The following is a 21,685-nucleotide window of genomic DNA, read 5'->3' on the forward strand; positions in this document are numbered from 1 at the left end:
TTAATTAATTATTATATTTATATTTTCTTCTTTGTTATTTAGCAGAGGAAGGGCCGAGAAGTATGCAAACAGAGAAAGTGCCGAGAAGTATGCAAACAGAGGAAGGTAATTTTATACTTTTATGATGATTTTGTTGGTTTATATACATATCATGTAACAGGACATAGACAGTTTAGGGAGAGAAAATCAGTAAGGGAGATAATAGCCGCCGGAAGTTTTTTTTAGGAATTACGAGGCAAAATAAAAATGTTCAGCAGAAGAGAAATCAAACCAAAGAAATTAGTAATAGATTTTAAAATGAAATGAAATTGGCAATGCAATTAGTAATTTGAAATGCAATTATTATTAATTAATAATCCCAAAATAATTCCATTTACCAATTCAATTGTTAAATTCAAACCATAATCGTGCAGTTCAATAAAAAGAAAAAAGAAAAACTAATCGTCACAAAATCTCAATTCACTTCACATCCTAGGCAACAACAAGTAAATTAAAAGTTAACAAGGACAGAGTACGCATATGACGATAACCTTCCTTTCATTCCTTATAATGCTATTCATGTTTAATCATTCAAAGTGGTCCATTTAAAATAATAACATTTCGATATATTTACATAAAGCTTGATCTAAAATTAGAAAAACGTCTTCTTGATAAATTACTTTTTAATTACGATAGTTTGATTTACAAATTGGCATAACGCCGGGTGGTGTTTTCTCAATGTTTTTGATACATTTTGTAAATTATCAGATTTTAATTCTGTGATTCTGCGATTGACTTGTAAATCTAGTCTACAAAAATGTAATTCAAATTTTAGAATAAGTAGGGCCTTTTCTGCTGCCAAGTAAATACCGTATATAATACGGTATTTTTTTAAATACCGTAAATGTTTGGATGCAGAAACAGCGCTCATAAAAAATATACCGTATTTTTTTATACCGTATGTTGAGTAGTTGCAGTAGAAACGAGTCCCGAGTCATTCATGCATGTCAGAAATATTTTAATATTAGTTCACTCAATGTAGTCTGATATGACAATTTTTTTAATGATAGTGATACTTTCATAAAGGCCTACCGTATACGGTTAATTTTATTTTTTTACTATGAACTTATAAGAGAAATAAATTTTACTTTGATTGATTTATAAGTGCGTTACTAAAAAAATGAAATCTTTTTAGTGAAAATGTTTAACACCTTATTTGCAATGTACTTAGCCTAAGTGCAAAGTAATGTTTACAATGAGAACATACCTTATTTTATTTATTTTTTTTTTTATCATTGTATTTCTATTTTTGTAAATGATAAATGTGTCTGTTAATTAACAAAAATGTATATACAAATGTATTATCATTGTTGCCTAGTTATTCACCAAGTTGTGGAAAAAAAAGTGAATACAATTTTAAGGGAAATATTTATTGAGTTAAATGAAATGAGAGATTGGTGAATACGGCCACTGGGCTCTATTTTTCCATTCTATTTCGGATTTGTGATAAATTTAGTTTTCGTTTTGCTGTCCTCTGTTGAGCATATTTTCAACTGAAGTTTTTTTTTATCTTCTGATTATCAAAAATTATGTTTGTCGCCCTCTATAAATCTAAATGTACAAATTAATACGTTATACTAAGCGTATCCGGACAACTACCCCCTAGACAATTACCACCCGGACAACTACCACCCGGACAATAACCCCCTAGAACAACTACCACCCATCTACACATAATTAATTTTGTCAATACAGAATGAATTTTGTCTATACAGAATTAATTTTGTCAACACAGAATTAATTTTGTCTACACAGAATGAATTTTGTTTACACAGCTCAGAATGAATTTTGTCAATACAAAATGAATTTTGTGTTGACTACCCCCTTAGGACAACTACCCCCTTAGGATAACAACCCCCGGACAACTACCCCCCGGACAACTACCCCCCGGACAAGTACCCCCTTAGGACAACTACCCCCTTAGGATAACTACCCCCCGGTCAACAATCCCCCGGTCAACTACCCCCTCCCCCGGACAACTACCCCCTCCCTTAGGACTATATTTATGTTCAATCTTTTACTTTTGTTTACAATAATGAATAGTAATTCGTCAAAGTAACGAATTAAAATATAGTTATTAATTCCTATTATACACTGTTGCAGAGTCAGGTTGTTGAATGGTCTGGGTGGTAGTTGTCCGTCCGGGGGGTAGTTGTTCTAAAGGGATAGTTGTCTGGGTGGTAGTTGTCCAGGGGTTAGTTGTCCTACGGAGGTAGTTGTCTTAAAAGATTATTTGCCCTCGGAGTATTGTCCAGGTCCAGAAGGTAGTTGTCCGCGGGGTAATTACCCGGAGGGGGGGGGGGGGTAATTGTCAGGGGGTAATTGTCCAGGGGTTAGTTGTCCTACGGAGGTAGTTGTCCTAAAAGATTATTTGCCCTCGGAGTATTGTCCAGGATCAGGAGGTAGTTGTCCTACGGGGAGTATTGTGTCAGAGGTAGTTGTCCGCGGGGTAATTACCCGGGGGGGGGGGGGTGGTAATTGTCCGGGGGGTAACTGTCAGAGGGTAATTTTTCTAAGGGGTTTTTTTCCGGGGGGTAGTTGTCCTAAGGGGGTTGTTGTCCTAAGGGGGTAGTTGTCCGGGGGGTATTTGTCCGGGGGGTATTTGTCCGGGGGGTAGTTGTCCTAAAGGGGTAGTTGTCCTAAGGGGGTAGTTGTCCTAAAGGGGTAGTTGTCCTAAGGGGGTAGTTGTCCAGGTGGTGGTTGTCCGTGGGGTAGTTTTCCGGGGGTAAATGTCAAGGGGGTGAATATCCGGATACGATTTGGATGCATGACAGTCATAATCACTGGAACTGTTGGGGGGTTTAGTTTTATAAACTGAAATCTATCAATTACATTCGAATTATGAATAGTGGAAAAGAAACAAATGGAAACACAGACGTTGAGGCAAGCACTATTTCAATTTCAGGAACGGCAGACGATAATACACCGGCTGAAATAAGATGCCGGGCTATCAAACGTTTTGTTGTCGATGAAGATGTGGAGCAACAGGATACGTCGGCGTGCAAATCCTGGATTGACGAACATGTGTTCATTATTATAGGAGCAGTTATGTTAATATTAGTAGTTGTTGCAGTCTCTGTCACGTTGGGTCTTCTTTCCATTGAATCAAATTCCACTGGTAAGTACTTCTTGGCTTTCATCTTAGCTTCCTGCGACGCTTGAAACAAACATTTTTCCAGCCTCCTGCGTAAATGGTTCGTGCTTGGTACTATGATAAAGACCGTTTTGATCGTTATAATTAGTTTTTTCCTTAAAGTATAGCTCCCCCCAGCTCTTACGTTTAAGTGTGTGATTATACAAAAAAAATAGGAAATATGACTATTTCCCAACAACTCATTTCTAAAACGTCGGGCAGAAAATAGTGTTTTTTAATATATTACAATTTTTTCCAGTAACTTAAAGGAGAGGTTATTAGTTTACAATACGTCAATAAACGCGTTATACTTCGCGACGTACGAGTTGTGTTCGTGGTGAACGCATTGGTGTAATTTTTGGTTAATTAGGCCTAATGAATGCAAATTTTTAAGGCCCATGTGATATTTCTTCAGTATGTTTTACATATAACATTATGATTTGCACTGTACAACAGCATCATCTTAATTAAGTTGCTTATTAATTTTAAGCCAGCTTTCTACTTAGCCTAACTAGCTAGGCTTGGATCCATGTCTAGGCCTATATATTCATAAGTTCGAAAAGGCTTGGTCGTTTCGCCCTATTTATCGTTACTGGGTTTTCTCGCACATTAATAATTTTGAAACACAAAATCATCTACAAACAAATTGTATTGTTCACATCACAAAATTGTTAAGTGACGTGAAAGAAAAAGAAAAATTGTTCAGGTACCCTAGATCATGATGTGTAGTCCGAAGCTGGGTGGTTGCCATAACAAACTTCACTGCTGCTGTAAGGCCATCACAGCCTAGCTAAGCCAAGCAGCAGCATCAGTACATACCTAGTAGGCCAAGGCCTAGCTTTATTGAATATATAGCCACGTCTTTCTAAGATCTCCTTAAAATAGACATTTTAGTAATTATCTCATAATCACATCATTACACAGTGAAAACAATGTAGGATCACATCCAGAATGTTTACATATACTACTTTCCAACCGTCAAAAACTACATCGCGACGAGAACAGATCACCGTGCAAGTGCAGTAGATAGTGTTATCGTGAAAAACTCACATGATCATTTTACTGCCTAAATTAATATAAAAAAATACCAATTGACCTTATTATATTGGTGGAAAATTTACGCAAAATTGCGCAAGGTATACTCAATAAAAAATACAGTAATGGAAAGATCTGGAAAAATTACATCAAAAACATTTTAAGATTTTTTCTAGTATCTTTAATTAGTTCAAGTGCGGCGTTTGAGGTCAGGTGTTTAGCACGAAACCCATATCGGTGGGTGTTTAAAATTTAAAATTTGGTTCGATAGTCATTTTATATAGACTATTATGCATTGCCTGTTCAAAGATTTTTGAAAATACAGGTAACACTGATATCGGGTGGTAATTTATAATTTCATCAATGTTTCCTTTATAGACAGGGATAATCTTTGCAATTTTTATTTTATCGAGAAAAATACCAGACTCAAAAGAAATATTTTTATTATGTGAGTTAGTGTCCCGCGACGCTGGAAACAAAGCTTTTTCCAGCCTCCTGCGTAAATGGTTCGTGCTTGGTACGTTTTGATCATTAGTTTTCTCCTTAAAGAAGAGATCCCCTCAAACTTTTATTATGTTTAGAAAAGTTTAATTAAAGTGATTATACAAAAAAAAAAGGAAAAATATGGCAATATATTTAATAATATGGAAATAGTGCTTTTTAATATATTACATTTTTTTCTGCAGAGTCAACTACAATGGCGATTGGTACGACCACACACGAGGCATCAGCAGTAAGTGAATTTGACACGTCCAACACGAACGGTCTTGCATTACGATCGACAACCATTACACATACATCAACTACAGAATCAACGGCGAATGCTAAGACAACACCGATAAGTACAACTATAATACAAAATTCACCAACGACAGAGTTAACTAATGGTACAGCCATAATATGGCAAATTGTTTTATCATTTACTTCTGAATTAAACTTTAAGGCAATTGGTTGCAACTTAAGTCCAATATAGGCCTATTCGACTTAATATGCAATATATCACAATCATGTCATTAGCACAAATGCATAGATTAAGATATCGGACAAACTGAAAATGTAATCTGGCATCACATGCATATATTCAGTTTATATTAAAAAATATTTAATGATATTTACCAGGATTTAATTAGTATAGATAGAGATAGCCACATGCGATGGTAAAATAGACCTAACTAGAATAGCTAAATTACGTACATTTCCTGTTGTTAATATTCATTGTCGTTGCAATGTAAAACAAGAATATTTCTTACAAAAAACGCTGCTCGCTTATTGTTATTGCTAAGGTCAAGTCTGGGGGTCACTTCAAGTATCCTATTACAAAAAAAAACTTCAATGGACTGTTTTGATAATAATTCAATGATTATCTGACAGCGAATTATAGTAATATCATGGGACTCATAAATACCAGAAATGCTTTGGGATTTGTCGACTCTTTTCCCAGCCGTATTTTGGATTCAACAGGTGAAATTATAGTGGAGTTTCCATTTTAACAAAAATGTCAAAGTGTAGTACTATAAAGCTGCTTGATTTCATCTAATGAATGAGTCATCTCGTGTGACGTAGCGGGCTAGAGCAGCAGGGTGAAAAATACTTTTACTTCTATCAAGTTTAATCATCACTGTTCCGACGTACGCAAAGCAGAAAACGATGTGTAATAATATGTACGATAAACGGCAATATGCTAACGTCGTCGGCTCTAATTAATTAACCAATAATTAATATAATTAATAATATATAATAATAATAATTATTATTATTATTATAAAGTGCTTTAAGAATACGATTTATTTTATCGGAAGAAACAATTGAGGAAAATATATAATTATTAAGAATTAGAATGTTGTAAGATGTAAATGAAACACTGGTAAACAAATGTTAATAGAAATGCGTGCGTTTGTTTTTGCGTGTAAAATTTTACCTAATAAAATGAACTTGAAATATTAGTAAAACACCACTACTCAAGAGAAGATGCTAAGGCATTGAAGAATTTATTTTTTAGATATGTTTCTGAACAGGCTCAGAATGAATTTCTGACTGTGTGCGTCATGAGAAGGTACATGGAAAACCCCGTCATATGGGTCGTTGATTTGTCCGTAGTCATTGCATTTTGCCGGGGATTCCCCATCATTTAAGTATTTCCGTAGTACCCTATTTATTTATCTTCATTTCCCTACGTCCGTAATATTGGGCCAAATTTCCGTAGTAATTACGGGCGTTCCGAACTTTGAAATAACAGTGTTTAATTGCTTCTTTCTGCAAATTTCTTTCATATTTTCTTTTCTGGAGTGTTGCTAATAGGCCTAGTAATTAGTTTGGGGACTTCCTCTGACGTTCGTATTGAACGCAACACAAATGTTATCCTTAGTCGCATTTTTATCCGAATTATTACTCATTTTGTTTGTATATTATTGACATGATATGATATGTTCATTTATTCTGTGCATGTTAAAATATGTTAAATGCATACGGTATCGCCGCAAATTACTCAATTATTATTTTTATGTTGAGTCTGATATGTTCGTTTTATTTATGCACATGTGTTCTTAAGACCTAAGCTCCATGATAAAACATTGAATTACTCCTGTATTGTATTAAAAACTAATCAAATGAAGACGACAAAGTTTTATTAATTTATTTTTTTTATCACTAATTTTCTTCTTGATTCTGCTTCTATTGATGTGTGAGTTCCTGATATTCCTCTTTACACCTAAGCAATGGAAGGAAAAACGTTTTAATTAAATTTCTTTTTTTTTTTCTTAGCATTTCTTTTTTCATAGCCAAACTATTAATACGCCGTCTGTACTAAGAGAGTATTTAAACTGTGTCACTGATAGTTAAATTTGTTTTTCGCCAAGACTCCATGATACAACTAAACTGGAATGGAAACAACAAATCTAATAAATGCAAATTGTAGTGGAATAACGTTAAGAATGATAACACTGTAATGGTAGTAATAGTCATAAAAAATACTATACAACAAAGCATGAGATGCGATAACTAGGCCTAATAGCAAAAACAATAGCACGGTCTAAAATATGCGTGAATGGCGCGGCGCGCCATAGAAATCTGTTGTGGCCGAAACTGTCTGTGGCCGAAACGGTCATATTTCGTTAGTATTAGGGTAGGCCTAGGCGTTTTAGCCTTGCTAGGCCTAGGATTGTTTGGTTGTTTGTTGACATAATTAAAGATGTATTTTCCCTTGAAACACAAAAAATGAAGGTCAAATATTCTAAATTTAAATTGGCCATATTAAAATAATATTAAAGTTATTCAGTTAAAGTCGAAAATTCGACCCAAAAACCTAACCTAATTAACAGGTAAATTAATTTGATTGCATTTCGTCTGGAAAATTTTCGCGAGTGAAAGTAACCAAAGATTTCAAACCACGAGTATGCATTATGCATGATGCTAATTAGGATTTTTTACAACTCACAACAGTTGACAAGGTGTTTAATAATTTAAATGTTAAAGTAGTAATAATAACTGATCTAACCCCGGCAAATACTAGTAATCTGACGTGAACCAAAAACAAAAACGAATAGCACATATTAATTGTTACTATTTTCAATGACAGCTCAATCATCCCAGAGAATGTCGTGCAACAGACAAATAAAATATCTCTATACGAGCACGTTAAAAATGACAATAATTATGCATACATTAAGTGCCCAAAAGTGCTGACAAATTTCTTTTCCATCCCTTTTTAAAATGCAAATACTCTTTAGAATGGAAGATGACCTCAAAATGTGTAACTTATTACGAAAGCCAATGAGTTGTAAATATGAATTCATGTGCATATTAGACGTACAAAATGGTATGACGTCACCATTTGGCCACATGAATTTTTAAAATAGAGTTTTTTCACCTTTTGTCATAGATAATCACCTTCAAGAGTGCATTTCGCTTATCTGTGCTCAATTTTCGCTCAAATTTTATTATATGCTTGCTAAAACAATTATCTTATTCTCTTTTTATCAGTAAAATTATGAAAATGGTGTCTTATAATTCGTCAAAGTAACAAATATTAAATTCTACTTATTTTTTGGATTTGTGTTTTACGTGACAATGTTTGACTTCTTGTAAAAATCCACTATTAATGGTATTTTTCTTCTTGTTATTTTCTATGCAACAATAGAAATAATTGTTTATAAAATTTCATCAATGTTTCCTTTATAGACAGGGATAATCTTTGCAATTTTTATTTTATCGAGAAAAATACCAGACTCAAAAGAAATATTTTTATTATGTGAGTTAGTGTCCCGCGACGCTGGAAACAAAGCTTTTTCCAGCCTCCTGCGTAAATGGTTCGTGCTTGGTACGTTTTGATCATTAGTTTTCTCCTTAAAGAAGAGATCCCCTCAAACTTTTATTATGTTTAGAAAAGTTTAATTAAAGTGATTATACAAAAAAAAAAGGAAAAATATGGCAATATATTTAATAATATGGAAATAGTGCTTTTTAATATATTACATTTTTTTCTGCAGAGTCAACTACAATGGCGATTGGTACGACCACACACGAGGCATCAGCAGTAAGTGAATTTGACACGTCCAACACGAACGGTCTTGCATTACGATCGACAACCATTACACATACATCAACTACAGAATCAACGGCGAATGCTAAGACAACACCGATAAGTACAACTATAATACAACATTCACCAACGACAGAGTTAACTAATGGTACAGCCATAATATGGCAAATTGTTTTATCATTTACTTCTGAATTAAACTTTAAGGCAATTGGTTGCAACTTAAGTCCAATATAGGCCTATTCGACTTAATATGCAATATATCACAATCATGTCATTAGCACAAATGCATAGATTAAGATATCGGACAAACTGAAAATGTAATCTGGCATCACATGCATATATTCAGTTTATATTAAAAAATATTTAATGATATTTACCAGGATTTAATTAGTATAGATAGAGATAGCCACATGCGATGGTAAAATAGACCTAACTAGAATAGCTAAATTACGTACATTTCCTGTTTTTAATATTCATTGTCGTTGCAATGTAAAACAAGAATATTTCTTACAAAAAACGCTGCTCGCTTATTGTTATTGCTAAGGTCAAGTCTGGGGGTCACTTCAAGTATCCTATTACAAACAAAAACTTCAATGGACTGTTTTGATAATAATTCAATGATTATCTGACAGCGAATTATAGTAATATCATGGGACTCATAAATACCAGAAATGCTTTGGGATTTGTCGACTCTTTTCCCAGCCGTTTTTTGGATTCAACAGGTGAAATTATAGTGGAGTTTCCATTTTAACAAAAATGTCAAAGTGTAGTACTATAAAGCTGCTTGATTTCATCTAATGAATGAGTCATCTCGTGTGACGTAGCGGGCTAGAGCAGCAGGGTGAAAAATACTTTTACTTCTATCAAGTTTAATCATCACTGTTCCGACGTACGCAAAGCAGAAAACGATGTGTAATAATATGTACGATAAACGGCAATATGCTAACGTCGTCGGCTCTAATTAATTAACCAATAATTAATATAATTAATAATATATAATAATAATTATTATTATTATTATTATAAAGTGCTTTAAGAATACGATTTATTTTATCCGAAGAAACAATTGAGGAAAATATATAATTATTAAGAATTAGAATGTTGTAAGATGTAAATGAAACACTGGTAAACAAATGGTAATAGAAATGCGTGCGTTTGTTTTTGCGTGTAAAGTTTTACCTAATAAAATGAACTTGAAATATTAGTAAAACACCACTACTCAAGAGAAGATGCTAAGGCATTGAAGAATTTATTTTTTAGATATGTTTCTGAACAGGCTCAGAATGAATTTCTGACTGTGTGCGTCATGAGAAGGTACATGGAAAACCCCGTCATATGGGTCGTTGATTTGTCCGTAGTCATTGCATTTTGCCGGGGATTCCCCATCATTTAAGTATTTCCGTAGTAACCTATTTATTTATCTTCATTTCCCTACGTCCGTAATATTGGGCCAAATTTCCGTAGTAATTACGGGCGTTCCGAACTTTGAAATAACAGTGTTTAATTGCTTCTTTCTGCAAATTTCTTTCATATTTTCTTTTCTGGAGTGTTGATAATAGGCCTAGTAATTAGTTTGGGGACTTACTCTGACGTTCGTATTGAACGCAACACAAATGTTATCCTTAGTCGCATTTTTATCGAATTATTACTCATTTTGTTTGTATATTATTGACATGATATGATATGTTCATTTATTCTGTGCATGTTAAAATATGTTAAATGCATATGGGTACCATATGGGATTCATCTTGTTTTGCACCCGATACCCATGTGGGTCCCATATTGAGTGGCCTATCCCAGAACCCACATGGGGCCCATATCCGAAGACTTCATGGGCAAATTATGTGTTGCCCATATGGGATTTTAACAGTTTTGCACCCAAGCCCCATGTGGGTCCAATCTTGGTGAGCCCATTCCAAACAAAACCCATATGGGGCCCATATCTGAAAACAAATGGGTATCATAATTGGTTGCCAATATTGGATTCTTCTGGTTTTGCTCCCAGTACCCATGTGGGTCCCATCTTAGGAAGCCCATCCCATACAAAACCCATATGGGCCCCATATCCAGAAACGTATGGGCATTGCAATGGGCTATCGAAATGTAAAAGAATCCACAGATGCACAACTTACACATACAGGACAATTATAAATACTGTTATGGATTTATTATTTATAATTTGCGTGACAAAGGCTACTGGAAATAGCTGAAGTGAGTACTTGATGAGTGATTTATAGAAAGTTAAATTCTTTACAACAACAAAAATACTAAATGATCTATAAATAATGAAAAATTTGACAATGTTCAACATGAATCTGTAGCGTTTAAACCAAGCGTCGTAAAGTTTATCTACGGGTTTTATTTCGGGCTTATCAAGCCTTCCATCGCGCCCCATCAGTACTTCTTTGCCTTCTACAAAATTTTCACTTTGTCATTTGTTGCCACAATATTTGATTTTGGGTTCCTGAAAAAAGAAACAAAAATGTAAACTCAATTATTTACGTATCTTAGATTGCCAAATTTGTAAACAAAACACTGTTGAGGACAGATTTATTTCGATCGATTATGATATTTTTAATAATGATTTAAAAAATAAATATATTCCAAGATTTATTTATGTTACCCTCCTATTAACAAGTTAATATGTTTATATGTTAATATTGTTTTATTATTTTCTATAATTTAGAAAAACAATGTCCACCTTGCTTTTGAAAGAAGAAATAATTATGAAATTTGAATTATAGTATTATAAGTGTACATGAATACGTTCCTTAATAATTGAAAGAAGACTAATATATAATTCAGATAATTCAGATAATATTTATTTAGATATGAATGAATAATACAAAATAGAAAAAAGATATTAAAGTGAACCTAGATAAAGCAGTAATTGGTAGTCATTATTATCATGGATCCCTTCTAGAAGTTAAAAACTTGTCTCGTAGGGATCCACAACAAAACACATTACTAAAAAAATAAAATAAACCTAGAATATATAATTACATAATTTAGGATAAGAAATTACAGTATAATAACATATAACTAACATCTTCTTTATAAAAATTATTTAAATTATGTGATTTAAACGCACTTACCGATGTTAGATTATACAGGCATCTTATTTTTTCTGAAATTTCTTTCCAGTCCGATTGATTTTTGTTAGCTAGTGCTACAATGTTATTGTACTGGCTATCTCGGCTACATAATACGAGCCTATGATCTGAAAATGTGTTAAATAGAAATATAACTTAAGATGATTTTTATATAATAATTATACACAAAACATGGACCTCCGACATTTTATAATCTGCTAGCCATGGCCTAGCCTGCTTCTTAAACATACATGCTGCACACATGCATTTAATGCCTAAAATAATATTGTAATTAAAAGCTTTACATTGTTACATTACCGGCCGTATTATATAATAATAAATAGAAGAGTATTCAAATTAATAACTTACCTTACATCTTGTTGCACTATAGTTTACTTTTGAAGACATAATTAGGCTTTCCAGCTTAAATTTCGTTTATCTCTTAGTTTTAAATAAAGATATCTTAGTTTTTAATAATAGAGATATCTCTATTAATAGAGATCTCGATTAATAGAGATATCTCTATTAAAAACTAAGATATCTTAGTTTTAAATAGAGATATCTTAGTTTTTAATAGAGATACCTTAGTTTTAAATAAAGATATGTCTATTAATTAGTTTTAAAGATATCTTTATTTCTGAATAAATGACAGCTTGGCGCGCCATACTCTACTGTTAGATATATAAACACATAATATACAAATAAACTTTATTACTGACAGTTGCAACGTTTTAATTAATAATCATAAAAAATATAAACGTTGTAGTGATGTATCGTTACAAAGTTTACAATTTCAATCTACTATAACAGAGACAGTTTTAATAATGTATTAAATCGCAAATGTTTTGCTGTATTTAGTGGTATGTTATTTATGGTTTATGGTTTTATGGTTTTAAATTTATATAGCGCAAAATACAAATATAGTCTCTATGCGCTGTTTAGCACAAGTGTGAAAATGAAAAAATGTTGATGTAAAATAAACCATGAAATAGCCTAAAAACCGAATAAATTGACCAAGACAACAGAAAAAGTCCGAAAACGGAATCTCACATCACCTATCACCACACTGTTTCACTAACTTGTCAAGACATGTGTAATGGTGATGTGAGCATCTGACTATCCTGCCTAACAAACAATAAAATTAATAAAATGTATATTTATAGGCCTATAAAACATGAAACAATATTTCGTTACTAAAAGTAGAGCAGTTAATGCCAGGAGGTGTGCATGAAACTTGGCACAACATTTCTTTGATGTATATAGATTCAAAATATCGGGGGTGCCAAAGTGTCCAATGTCCGGTATGGCGGCCATCTTGATTTCAAAATGGCCACCACAAAAACAAAAAAAAATGTTCATATCTTGGTAACTATACACATTAGAGAATTAACTGGTCTCAAATTGTTCACAAACTATATATTTCTATTTGCTCTAATAAAAAATTTCGTCCAAAAATTAAAAAAAAATTTCTTTCAGTTTGACCATTGACCTCGTATTTGTATATTATCTCTATAACTACTGGTCATTTTCAATCGATTTTGGTGTCATTTTGTTCAGAATAAATACATTTATATTTGTAGTAATGAAACGTTTTCACATAAAATGACCGGAAATACAATTTATGACCGTTGACGCCAATTATGAACACACTGTATGTGGTTGACATTGGTATAAATGCACCTAATTTGACTACATAAATTATATTGTCTATTTATTCGTTTATGAAAACGACAATGTATTATCCTGCGATACGTACATTTGAAATCACAAGTTTTTTTACGCTGGAATTACTGTGTATTTGAGAACCATGTGTGGAGAGGGCGCGAGAAGCGAGCGTACCATCTAGTATCTTTAATTAGTTTAAGTGCGGCGTGTGAGGTCAGGTGTTTAGCACGAAACCCATATTGGTGGGTGTTTAAAATTTAAAATTTGGTTCGATAGTCATTATATATAGACTATTATGCATTGCCTTTTCAAAGATTTTTGAAAATACAGGTAACACTGATATCGGGCGGTAATTTATAATTTCATCAATGTTTCCTTTATAGACAGGGATAATCTTTGCAATTTTTATTTTATCGAGAAAAATACCAGACTCAAAAGAAATATTTTTATTATGTGAGTTAGTGTCCCGCGACGCTGGAAACAAAGCTTTTTCTAGCCTCCTGCGTAAATGGTTCGTGCTTGGTACGTTTTGATCATTAGTTTTCTCCTTAAAGAAGAGCTCCCCTCAAACTTTTATTATGTTTAGATAAGTTTAATTAAAGTGATTATACAAAAAAAAAGGAAAAATATGGCAATATATTTAATAATATGGAAATAGTGCTTTTTAATATATTACATTTTTTTCTGCAGAGTCAACTACAATGGCGATTGGTACGACCACACACGAGGCATCAGCAGTAAGTGAATTTGACACGTCCAACACGAACGGTCTTGCATTACGATCGACAACCATTACACATACATCAACTACAGAGTCAACGGCGAATGCTAAGACAACACCGATAAGTACAACTATAATCCAAAATTCACCAACGACAGAGTTAACTAATGGTACAGCCATAATATGGCAAATTGTTTTATCATTTACTTCTGAATTAAACTTTAAGGCAATTGGTTGCAACTTAAGTCCAATATAGGCCTATTCGACTTAATATGCAATATATCACAATCATGTCATTAGCACAAATGCATAGATTAAGATATCGGACAAACTGAAAATGTAATCTGGCATCACATGCATATATTCAGTTTATATTAATAAATATTTAATGATATTTACCAGGATTTAATTAGTATAGATAAAGATAGCCACATGCGATGGTAAAATAGACCTAACTAGAATAGCTAAATTACGTACATTTCCTGTTTTTAATATTCATTGTCGTTGCAATGTAAAACAAGAATATTTCTTACAAAAAACGCTGCTCGCTTATTGTTATTGCTAAGGTCAAGTCTGGGGGTCACTTCAAGTATCCTATTACAAACAAAAACTTCAATGGACTGTTTTGATAATAATTCAATGATTATCTGACAGCGAATTATAGTAATATCATGGGACTCATAAATACCAGAAATGCTTTGGGATTTGTCGACTCTTTTCCCAGCCGTTTTTTGGATTCAACAGGTGAAATTATAGTGGAGTTTCCATTTTAACAAAAATGTCAAAGTGTAGTACTATAAAGCTGCTTGATTTCATCTAATGAATGAGTCATCTCGTGTGACGTAGCGGGCTAGAGCAGCAGGGTGAAAAATACTTTTACTTCTATCAAGTTTAATCATCACTGTTCCGACGTACGCAAAGCAGAAAACGATGTGTAATAATATGTACGATAAACGGCAATATGCTAACGTCGTCGGCTCTAATTAATTAACCAATAATTAATATAATTAATAATATATAATAATAATAATTATTATTATTATTATAAAGTGCTTTAAGAATACGATTTATTTTATCGGAAGAAACAATTGAGGAAAATATATAATTATTAAGAATTAGAATGTTGTAAGATGTAAATGAAACACTGGTAAACAAATGTTAATAGAAATGCGTGCGTTTGTTTTTGCGTGTAAAATTTTACCTAATAAAATGAACTTGAAATATTAGTAAAACACCACTACTCAAGAGAAGATGCTAAGGCATTGAAGAATTTATTTTTTAGATATGTTTCTGAACAGGTTCAGAATGAATTTCTGACTGTGTGCGTCATGAGAAGGTACATGGAAAACCCCGTCATATGGGTCGTTGATTTGTCCGTAGTCATTGCATTTTGCCGGGGATTCCCCATCATTTAAGTATTTCCGTAGTACCCTATTTATTTATCTTCATTTCCCTACGTCCGTAATATTGGGCCAAATTTCCGTAGTAATTACGGGCGTTCCGAACTTTGAAATAACAGTGTTTAATTGCTTCTTTCTGCAAATTTCTTTCATATTTTCTTTTCTGGAGTGTTGATAATAGGCCTAGTAATTAGTTTGGGGACTTCCTCTGACGTTCGTATTGAACGCAACACAAATGTTATCCTTAGTCGCATTTTTATCCGAATTATTACTCATTTTGTTTGTATATTATTGACATGATATGATATGTTCATTTATTCTGTGCATGTTAAAATATGTTAAATGCATACGGTATCGCCGCAAATTACTCAATTATTATTTTTATGTTGAGTCTGATATGTTCGTTTTATTTATGCACATGTGTTCTTAAGACCTAAGCTCCATGATAAAGCATTGAATTACTCCTGTATTGTATTAAAAACTAATCAAATGAAGACGAAAAAGTTTTATTAAATTTATTTTTTTTTATCACTAATTTTCTTCTTGATTCTGCTTCTATTGATGTGTGAGTTCCTGATATTCCTCTTTACACCTAAGCAATGGAAGGAAAAACGTTTTAATTAAATTTCTTTTTTTTTCTTAGCATTTCTTTTTTCATAGCCAAACTATTAATACGCCGTCTGTACTAAGAGAGTATTTAAACTGTGTCACTGATAGTTGAATTTGTTTTTCGCCAAGACTCCATGATACAACTAAACTGGAATGGAAACAACAAATCTAATAAATGCAAATTGTAGTGGAATAACGTTAAGAATGATAACACTGTAATGGTAGTAATAGTCATAAAACATACTATACAACAAAGCATGAGATGCGATAACTAATAGCAAAAACAATAGCACGGTCTAAAATACGCGTGAATGGCGGCGCGGCGCGCCATAGAAATCTATTGTGGCCGAAACTGTCTGTGGCCGAAACGGTCATATGCCGTTAGTATTAGGGTAGGCCTAGGCGTTATAGCCTTGCTAGGCCTAGGATTGTTTGGTTGTTTGTTGACATAATTAAAGATGTATTTTCCCTTGAAACACAAAAAATGAAGGTCAAATATTATAAATTTAAATTGGCCATATTAAAATAATATTAAAGTTATTCAGTTAAAGTCGAAAATTCGACCCAAAAACCTAACCTAATTAACAGGTAAATTAATTTGATTGCATTTCGTCTGGAAAATTTTCGCGAGCGAAAGTAACCAAAGATTTCAAACCACGAGTATGCATTATGCATGATGCTAATTAGGATTTTTTACAACTCACAACAGTTGACAAGGTGTTTAATAATTTAAATGTTAAAGTAGTAATAATAACTAATCTAACCCCGGCAAATACTAGTAATCTGACGTGAACCAAAAACAAAAACGAATAGCACATATTAATTGTTACTATTTTCAATGACAGCTCAATCATCCCAGAGAATGTCGTGCAACAGACAAATAAAATATCTCTATACGAGCACGTTAAAAATGACAATATGCACACATTAAGTGCCCAAAAGTGCTGACAAATTTCTTTTCCATCCCTTTTTAAAATGCAAATACTCTTTAGAATGGAAGATGACCTCAAAATGTGTAACTTATTACGAAAGCCAATGAGTTGTAAATATGAATTCATGTGCATATTAGACGTACAAAATGGTATGACGTCACCATTTGGCCACATGAATTTTTAAAATAGAGTTTTTTCACCTTTTGTCATAGATAATCACCTTCAAGAGTGCATTTCGCTAATCTGTGCTCAATTTTCGCTCAAATTTTATTATATGCTTGCTAAAACAATTATCTTATTCTCTTTTTATCAGTAAAATTATGAAAATGGTGTCTTATAATTCGTCAAAGTAACAAATATTAAATTCTACTTATTTTTTGGTTTTGTGTTTTACGTGACAATGTTTGACTTCTTGTAAAAATCCACTATTAATGGTAATTTTCTTCTTGGTTTAATTAGTTATTTGTTATTTTCTATGCAACATTAATAGAAATAATTGTTTATAAAATTAAATGAAATAACAAAAATGAAATTAGCTAATTTGTCCAGGTTTTACGTGACAATGTTTGACTTCTTGTAAAAATCCACTATTAATGGTATTTTTCTTCTTGTTAATTTCTATGTAACAATAGAAATATTTGTTTATAAAATTATTTATAAAATTAAATGAAATAAACGAATGAAATTGCTTTTTAAGATAGTGTTACAGTACATTTACCTTGATTAGCTAATAAAATCAAACCAATTTAATGCTTTACTAAATGTATAGACTCAGTATTTGATATTACATGTTATAGGCATCAATAGGGATTACCACCAAGAGATTTAATGGTGTTTCTTGGTCACCTAGAACTTCTCAAATTATTGATTCTTACATTATTATTAAACTTCAAGGCCAGGTGCGGCCAAAACATTTCTATTGATCATACATTCCAATAATTATCGATCAATAGTTTCCCCTATGTTTCATTATTTTTGGCATTTTATTTTTGTTACACGAACTTGTTGAAAATAAGCACTTTCTTATCAGTGTAGGGATAGTACAAATTTTGTAAATAGAGAGGCATTTTTAAAAAAAAGCTATACAAAATAAACAGTTTAGTAAAAAATGTTATCAGATGACTAAATATAGGTAATATAACGTGAATTTTACTTTTTTTTTTATTCAATTTTAGAATTTTATTTTTATGCTATAGCAAAAATTATCCACCGTACATCCATCATCTTTTTTCACCTTTTAGGGAGTCACCAGACATGTTATTACATTAGGTTAAACTACATAACTACTGAAAAAAAGTTTTTATGGCAGAATTTTGGCAAATATTTGATTTATGTACAAATTACCAGATATTATATTTAAAATTCATGCCTGTATCTAAGCTTTAAGGTTTGTCTACACTATCAAACTGTATGTGTCAAAAAATGTGATGTGCCCATATATGGACATGATGATGTCATATCACTAACATATTTAAGCATAGCACTACCATATAAGGGCACATCAAACTTTTTTGACACATAGAGTTTGATAGTGTCAATTCTTTTATAGAGACACACTCTTTTCTATCAGAGTTAAAATACAATCTTGCGGTTTAGTTGTTTCATGTGTGAATAAAACAAAAGATAGAGGCCTATATTCTTTGCTAACACCTATCAGAGTAATAAGAGGAGGAGTTCCATTGGATGGTTGTAACTCAGATATGATGATTCAGATCAGCCACATTAAAAACTAAAAATTGAATAGAAAAATGACCTTAATATAATGACAAATTAAGCCAAACTATGAATAATTTTGTATATCCTAACACTTGATTTTGCCTAAAAAATATCAGTGAGTTTTTCCCACCATAACACACGTCAAACTTTATACATTTTAGAGTGGTTGATGGGGGACTGTGGCAACATTTCACAATTTTATCCTGTGAGTGGTGAATATGTGATACAACCAAGTGACGGAGGACCACAAATTAATGTGTACTGTGATATTAGGGAAGATGGAAATTGGACGGTAAGACAACAGTTATCAAGAGTAAACCCATCTTTATTAATTATTCTATAACACACAAACAAAAACAAAATGTATCCATCATCATTACTATAAGGACTACCAGGGATCAGCATGGACAGAAAACATTTATTATAGAGAACAATGTTAATGATTTGGGAGATAAGCCTTTACCAGCAACAGTGCGACGTTACAGAAAATTAAGTTGAAAGGCCAATGATTTATACTAATGTTCCAAATCATGCATACTAAGCACCAAGAAGCAACTTAAGTGTAGTCAAATGATACACTATTGACTTAGTGTACTTTAATCGTAATAATACTGACCAGGTTCTCATTTCATTCAGTTCTATTTATGCTTGTTCAGTAAAGTAGGCTAGAGTATATATATATAACTAAATCTTTTTATGATCAGGTGATACAGAGAAGACAAGATGGATCAGTTGATTTCTACCGTAATTGGACAGAATACAAAGAGGGTTTTGGAAATGTGAACACAGAGTTCTGGCTTGGTAATGAACAAATCAACCGTTTAACAGCTGATGGAAATTTTGAGCTAATGGTAGAAATGACAGATCACTTGAATGTAACAAAGTTTGCAAAATATTCCCAATTCCATGTTGGTACTGAGGACTCTAACTATGTTTTGACAATCAGTGGATACACAGGAACTGCAGGTTAGTATATTCAATCAATTTTATCTGAAGAAAGTAAACAAAGAATTAACATTGATACTTTTAGCACTCCTACACTCTTTGTAAGTTGCAGTAAAAATAGTCTATGAACTACTCACATACTGTATGTTTTTCTTTTATTTATCACATTTGAAGTGTATAATAAAATTAATGTTTAGAATTACAACTGCTTAAATAAATGATAAGGACATTGACTGGGACAGAACCTAAAACATGTACTGTACCCAAGGTTCCTAAAGTTTAGGGTAATAATTTGTAGCGTGAAATAGAACATAGATAAATGAGGAACCCATGTTAAAATGTAATAGTATTATTATTCAAGTTGACAATTTTCTAGTGTTTTCTAATCAATATAACTCTCCAGTGGGAACACGTTTGTTTAATGAATTTGTTTACATATTAATCTATTTGCAAATATTGTAGAAAACATCAAGTAAAAAGATAGAAATCAAATTTCACCAAGGTATTTGGAACTTATTTAGGTTAGAAATAAAAGAAACTGATTTCAAATGAATACTGTAAATGGAAATATTTTCGCATACAGAATGATTCGCTTAACTACTTTCTTGACGTTTTCGCGTATTGATATTTTCACAGATTTCATTTTAGTCTAGGCCTAAAGTAAAGTATAAAAGTGTCGACACGAGCTATCATATTAACTTCCTATTATTATAGCTGAGGCCCATACAGTGGGCCTTAAGGTCTAGCCTACATTCCGTATTCACAGTACTACAGTAGTAAATTAAAAACAAATGTTTCTATATTTGTTTAGTCCTTTTTATATTCACAAAACTTCCAATAAACTAACTGCAAAAGTATCTTGAAAATATTCTTTTTTCAAACCAATAATTAGTTTTTACTAATTATTGGTTTGAAAAAAAGAATATTTTCAAGATACTTATACCTACAAACCAGATGAACATTTTCAATCATAACTGCAAAAGTGTCGATCACTGCTGCAGTACTGAGACAGTACCGTAAGAATCTGTAGCTTTTTTCGGTTTGCATGTTGTTTACATTCAACCCAAAATCTGCGAAAATTAAACCATTGCAAAAATAACGGCATATAAAATGTACAGTGTATTATGCAACATACTAAAGCTGAAAAAAGTTGGACCAACGTTAAGAAAAGCTCCTAAAAACATCTGAAAAATAGAACAAAACAGTTATAATAATGATATTATAATCTAATCTATTATTATAATCTAAATTGTCTATAATGTAAATTGTTGGATGGCCTTCCCACTTCAAAATTCTTTCTTATAGGCCTGAAACAAATCTAACAACATTAAAATGTTCAAATGCACTCATGGTACAACTTATCTATTCTGTAATGGAACAACTCTCAAGGTCAAATGACATTTGATCATTTTACTTCAGCAACTACATTTGTTTTAATGTAGGCATATATGAGGAAGTCGAGGCAACAGTATGTGTATAATTAATATCCAAACAAGCTTGCTAAATAATTGCACAAACAGGTTAAAGAGTGAGTAAAATATAATTACTGCCAGTAACTACAGAATTATAGAATTTTCTACCCAAAACAATTTTTTTGGTAAAATCAGACAAAACACAGTGAAATTAAAAACAAATTAAATGTAATTAAATAATAAAAAATACTATTTATAGACCTAAATTGTGTTTATGATTTAATGTATGGCAATTTGACAAAAAAAATTAAATATGTTAATAAATTACAAATTATAGGATATTTTATTATTTCTATTTTCCCTTTTATATCAAATACCTTTTATTTTATTTTTAATACAAAGAAAAACAAATATTTAAAATGAATTTTAATTTAAAGATATATGAAGTA

The 21,685-nt window shown here is 32.1% G+C and overlaps 1 protein-coding gene across 7 annotated transcripts in view; it reads left to right on the forward strand.

The window, feature by feature from the left end:
* The window catches only part of LOC140059881 (uncharacterized), a 39,710-nt gene that overhangs the window by 16,489 nt on the left and 1,536 nt on the right, over positions 1–21,685 (forward strand). For 3 of the 7 annotated variants that reach the window (XM_072105849.1, XM_072105848.1, XM_072105850.1), the window contains exons 4-8: positions 43–105; positions 2,945–3,157; positions 4,894–4,940; positions 19,043–19,171; positions 19,584–19,845. In XM_072105849.1, coding sequence (XP_071961950.1) covers positions 43–105; positions 2,945–3,157; positions 4,894–4,940; positions 19,043–19,171; positions 19,584–19,845 — 714 coding nt within the window. The other 4 variants (XM_072105854.1, XM_072105855.1, XM_072105852.1 and 1 more) reach the window with 4 other exon arrangements.

Source organism: Antedon mediterranea, chromosome 10, assembly GCF_964355755.1.
Source record: "Antedon mediterranea chromosome 10, ecAntMedi1.1, whole genome shotgun sequence".
Classification (NCBI taxonomy): domain Eukaryota; kingdom Metazoa; phylum Echinodermata; class Crinoidea; order Comatulida; family Antedonidae; genus Antedon; species Antedon mediterranea.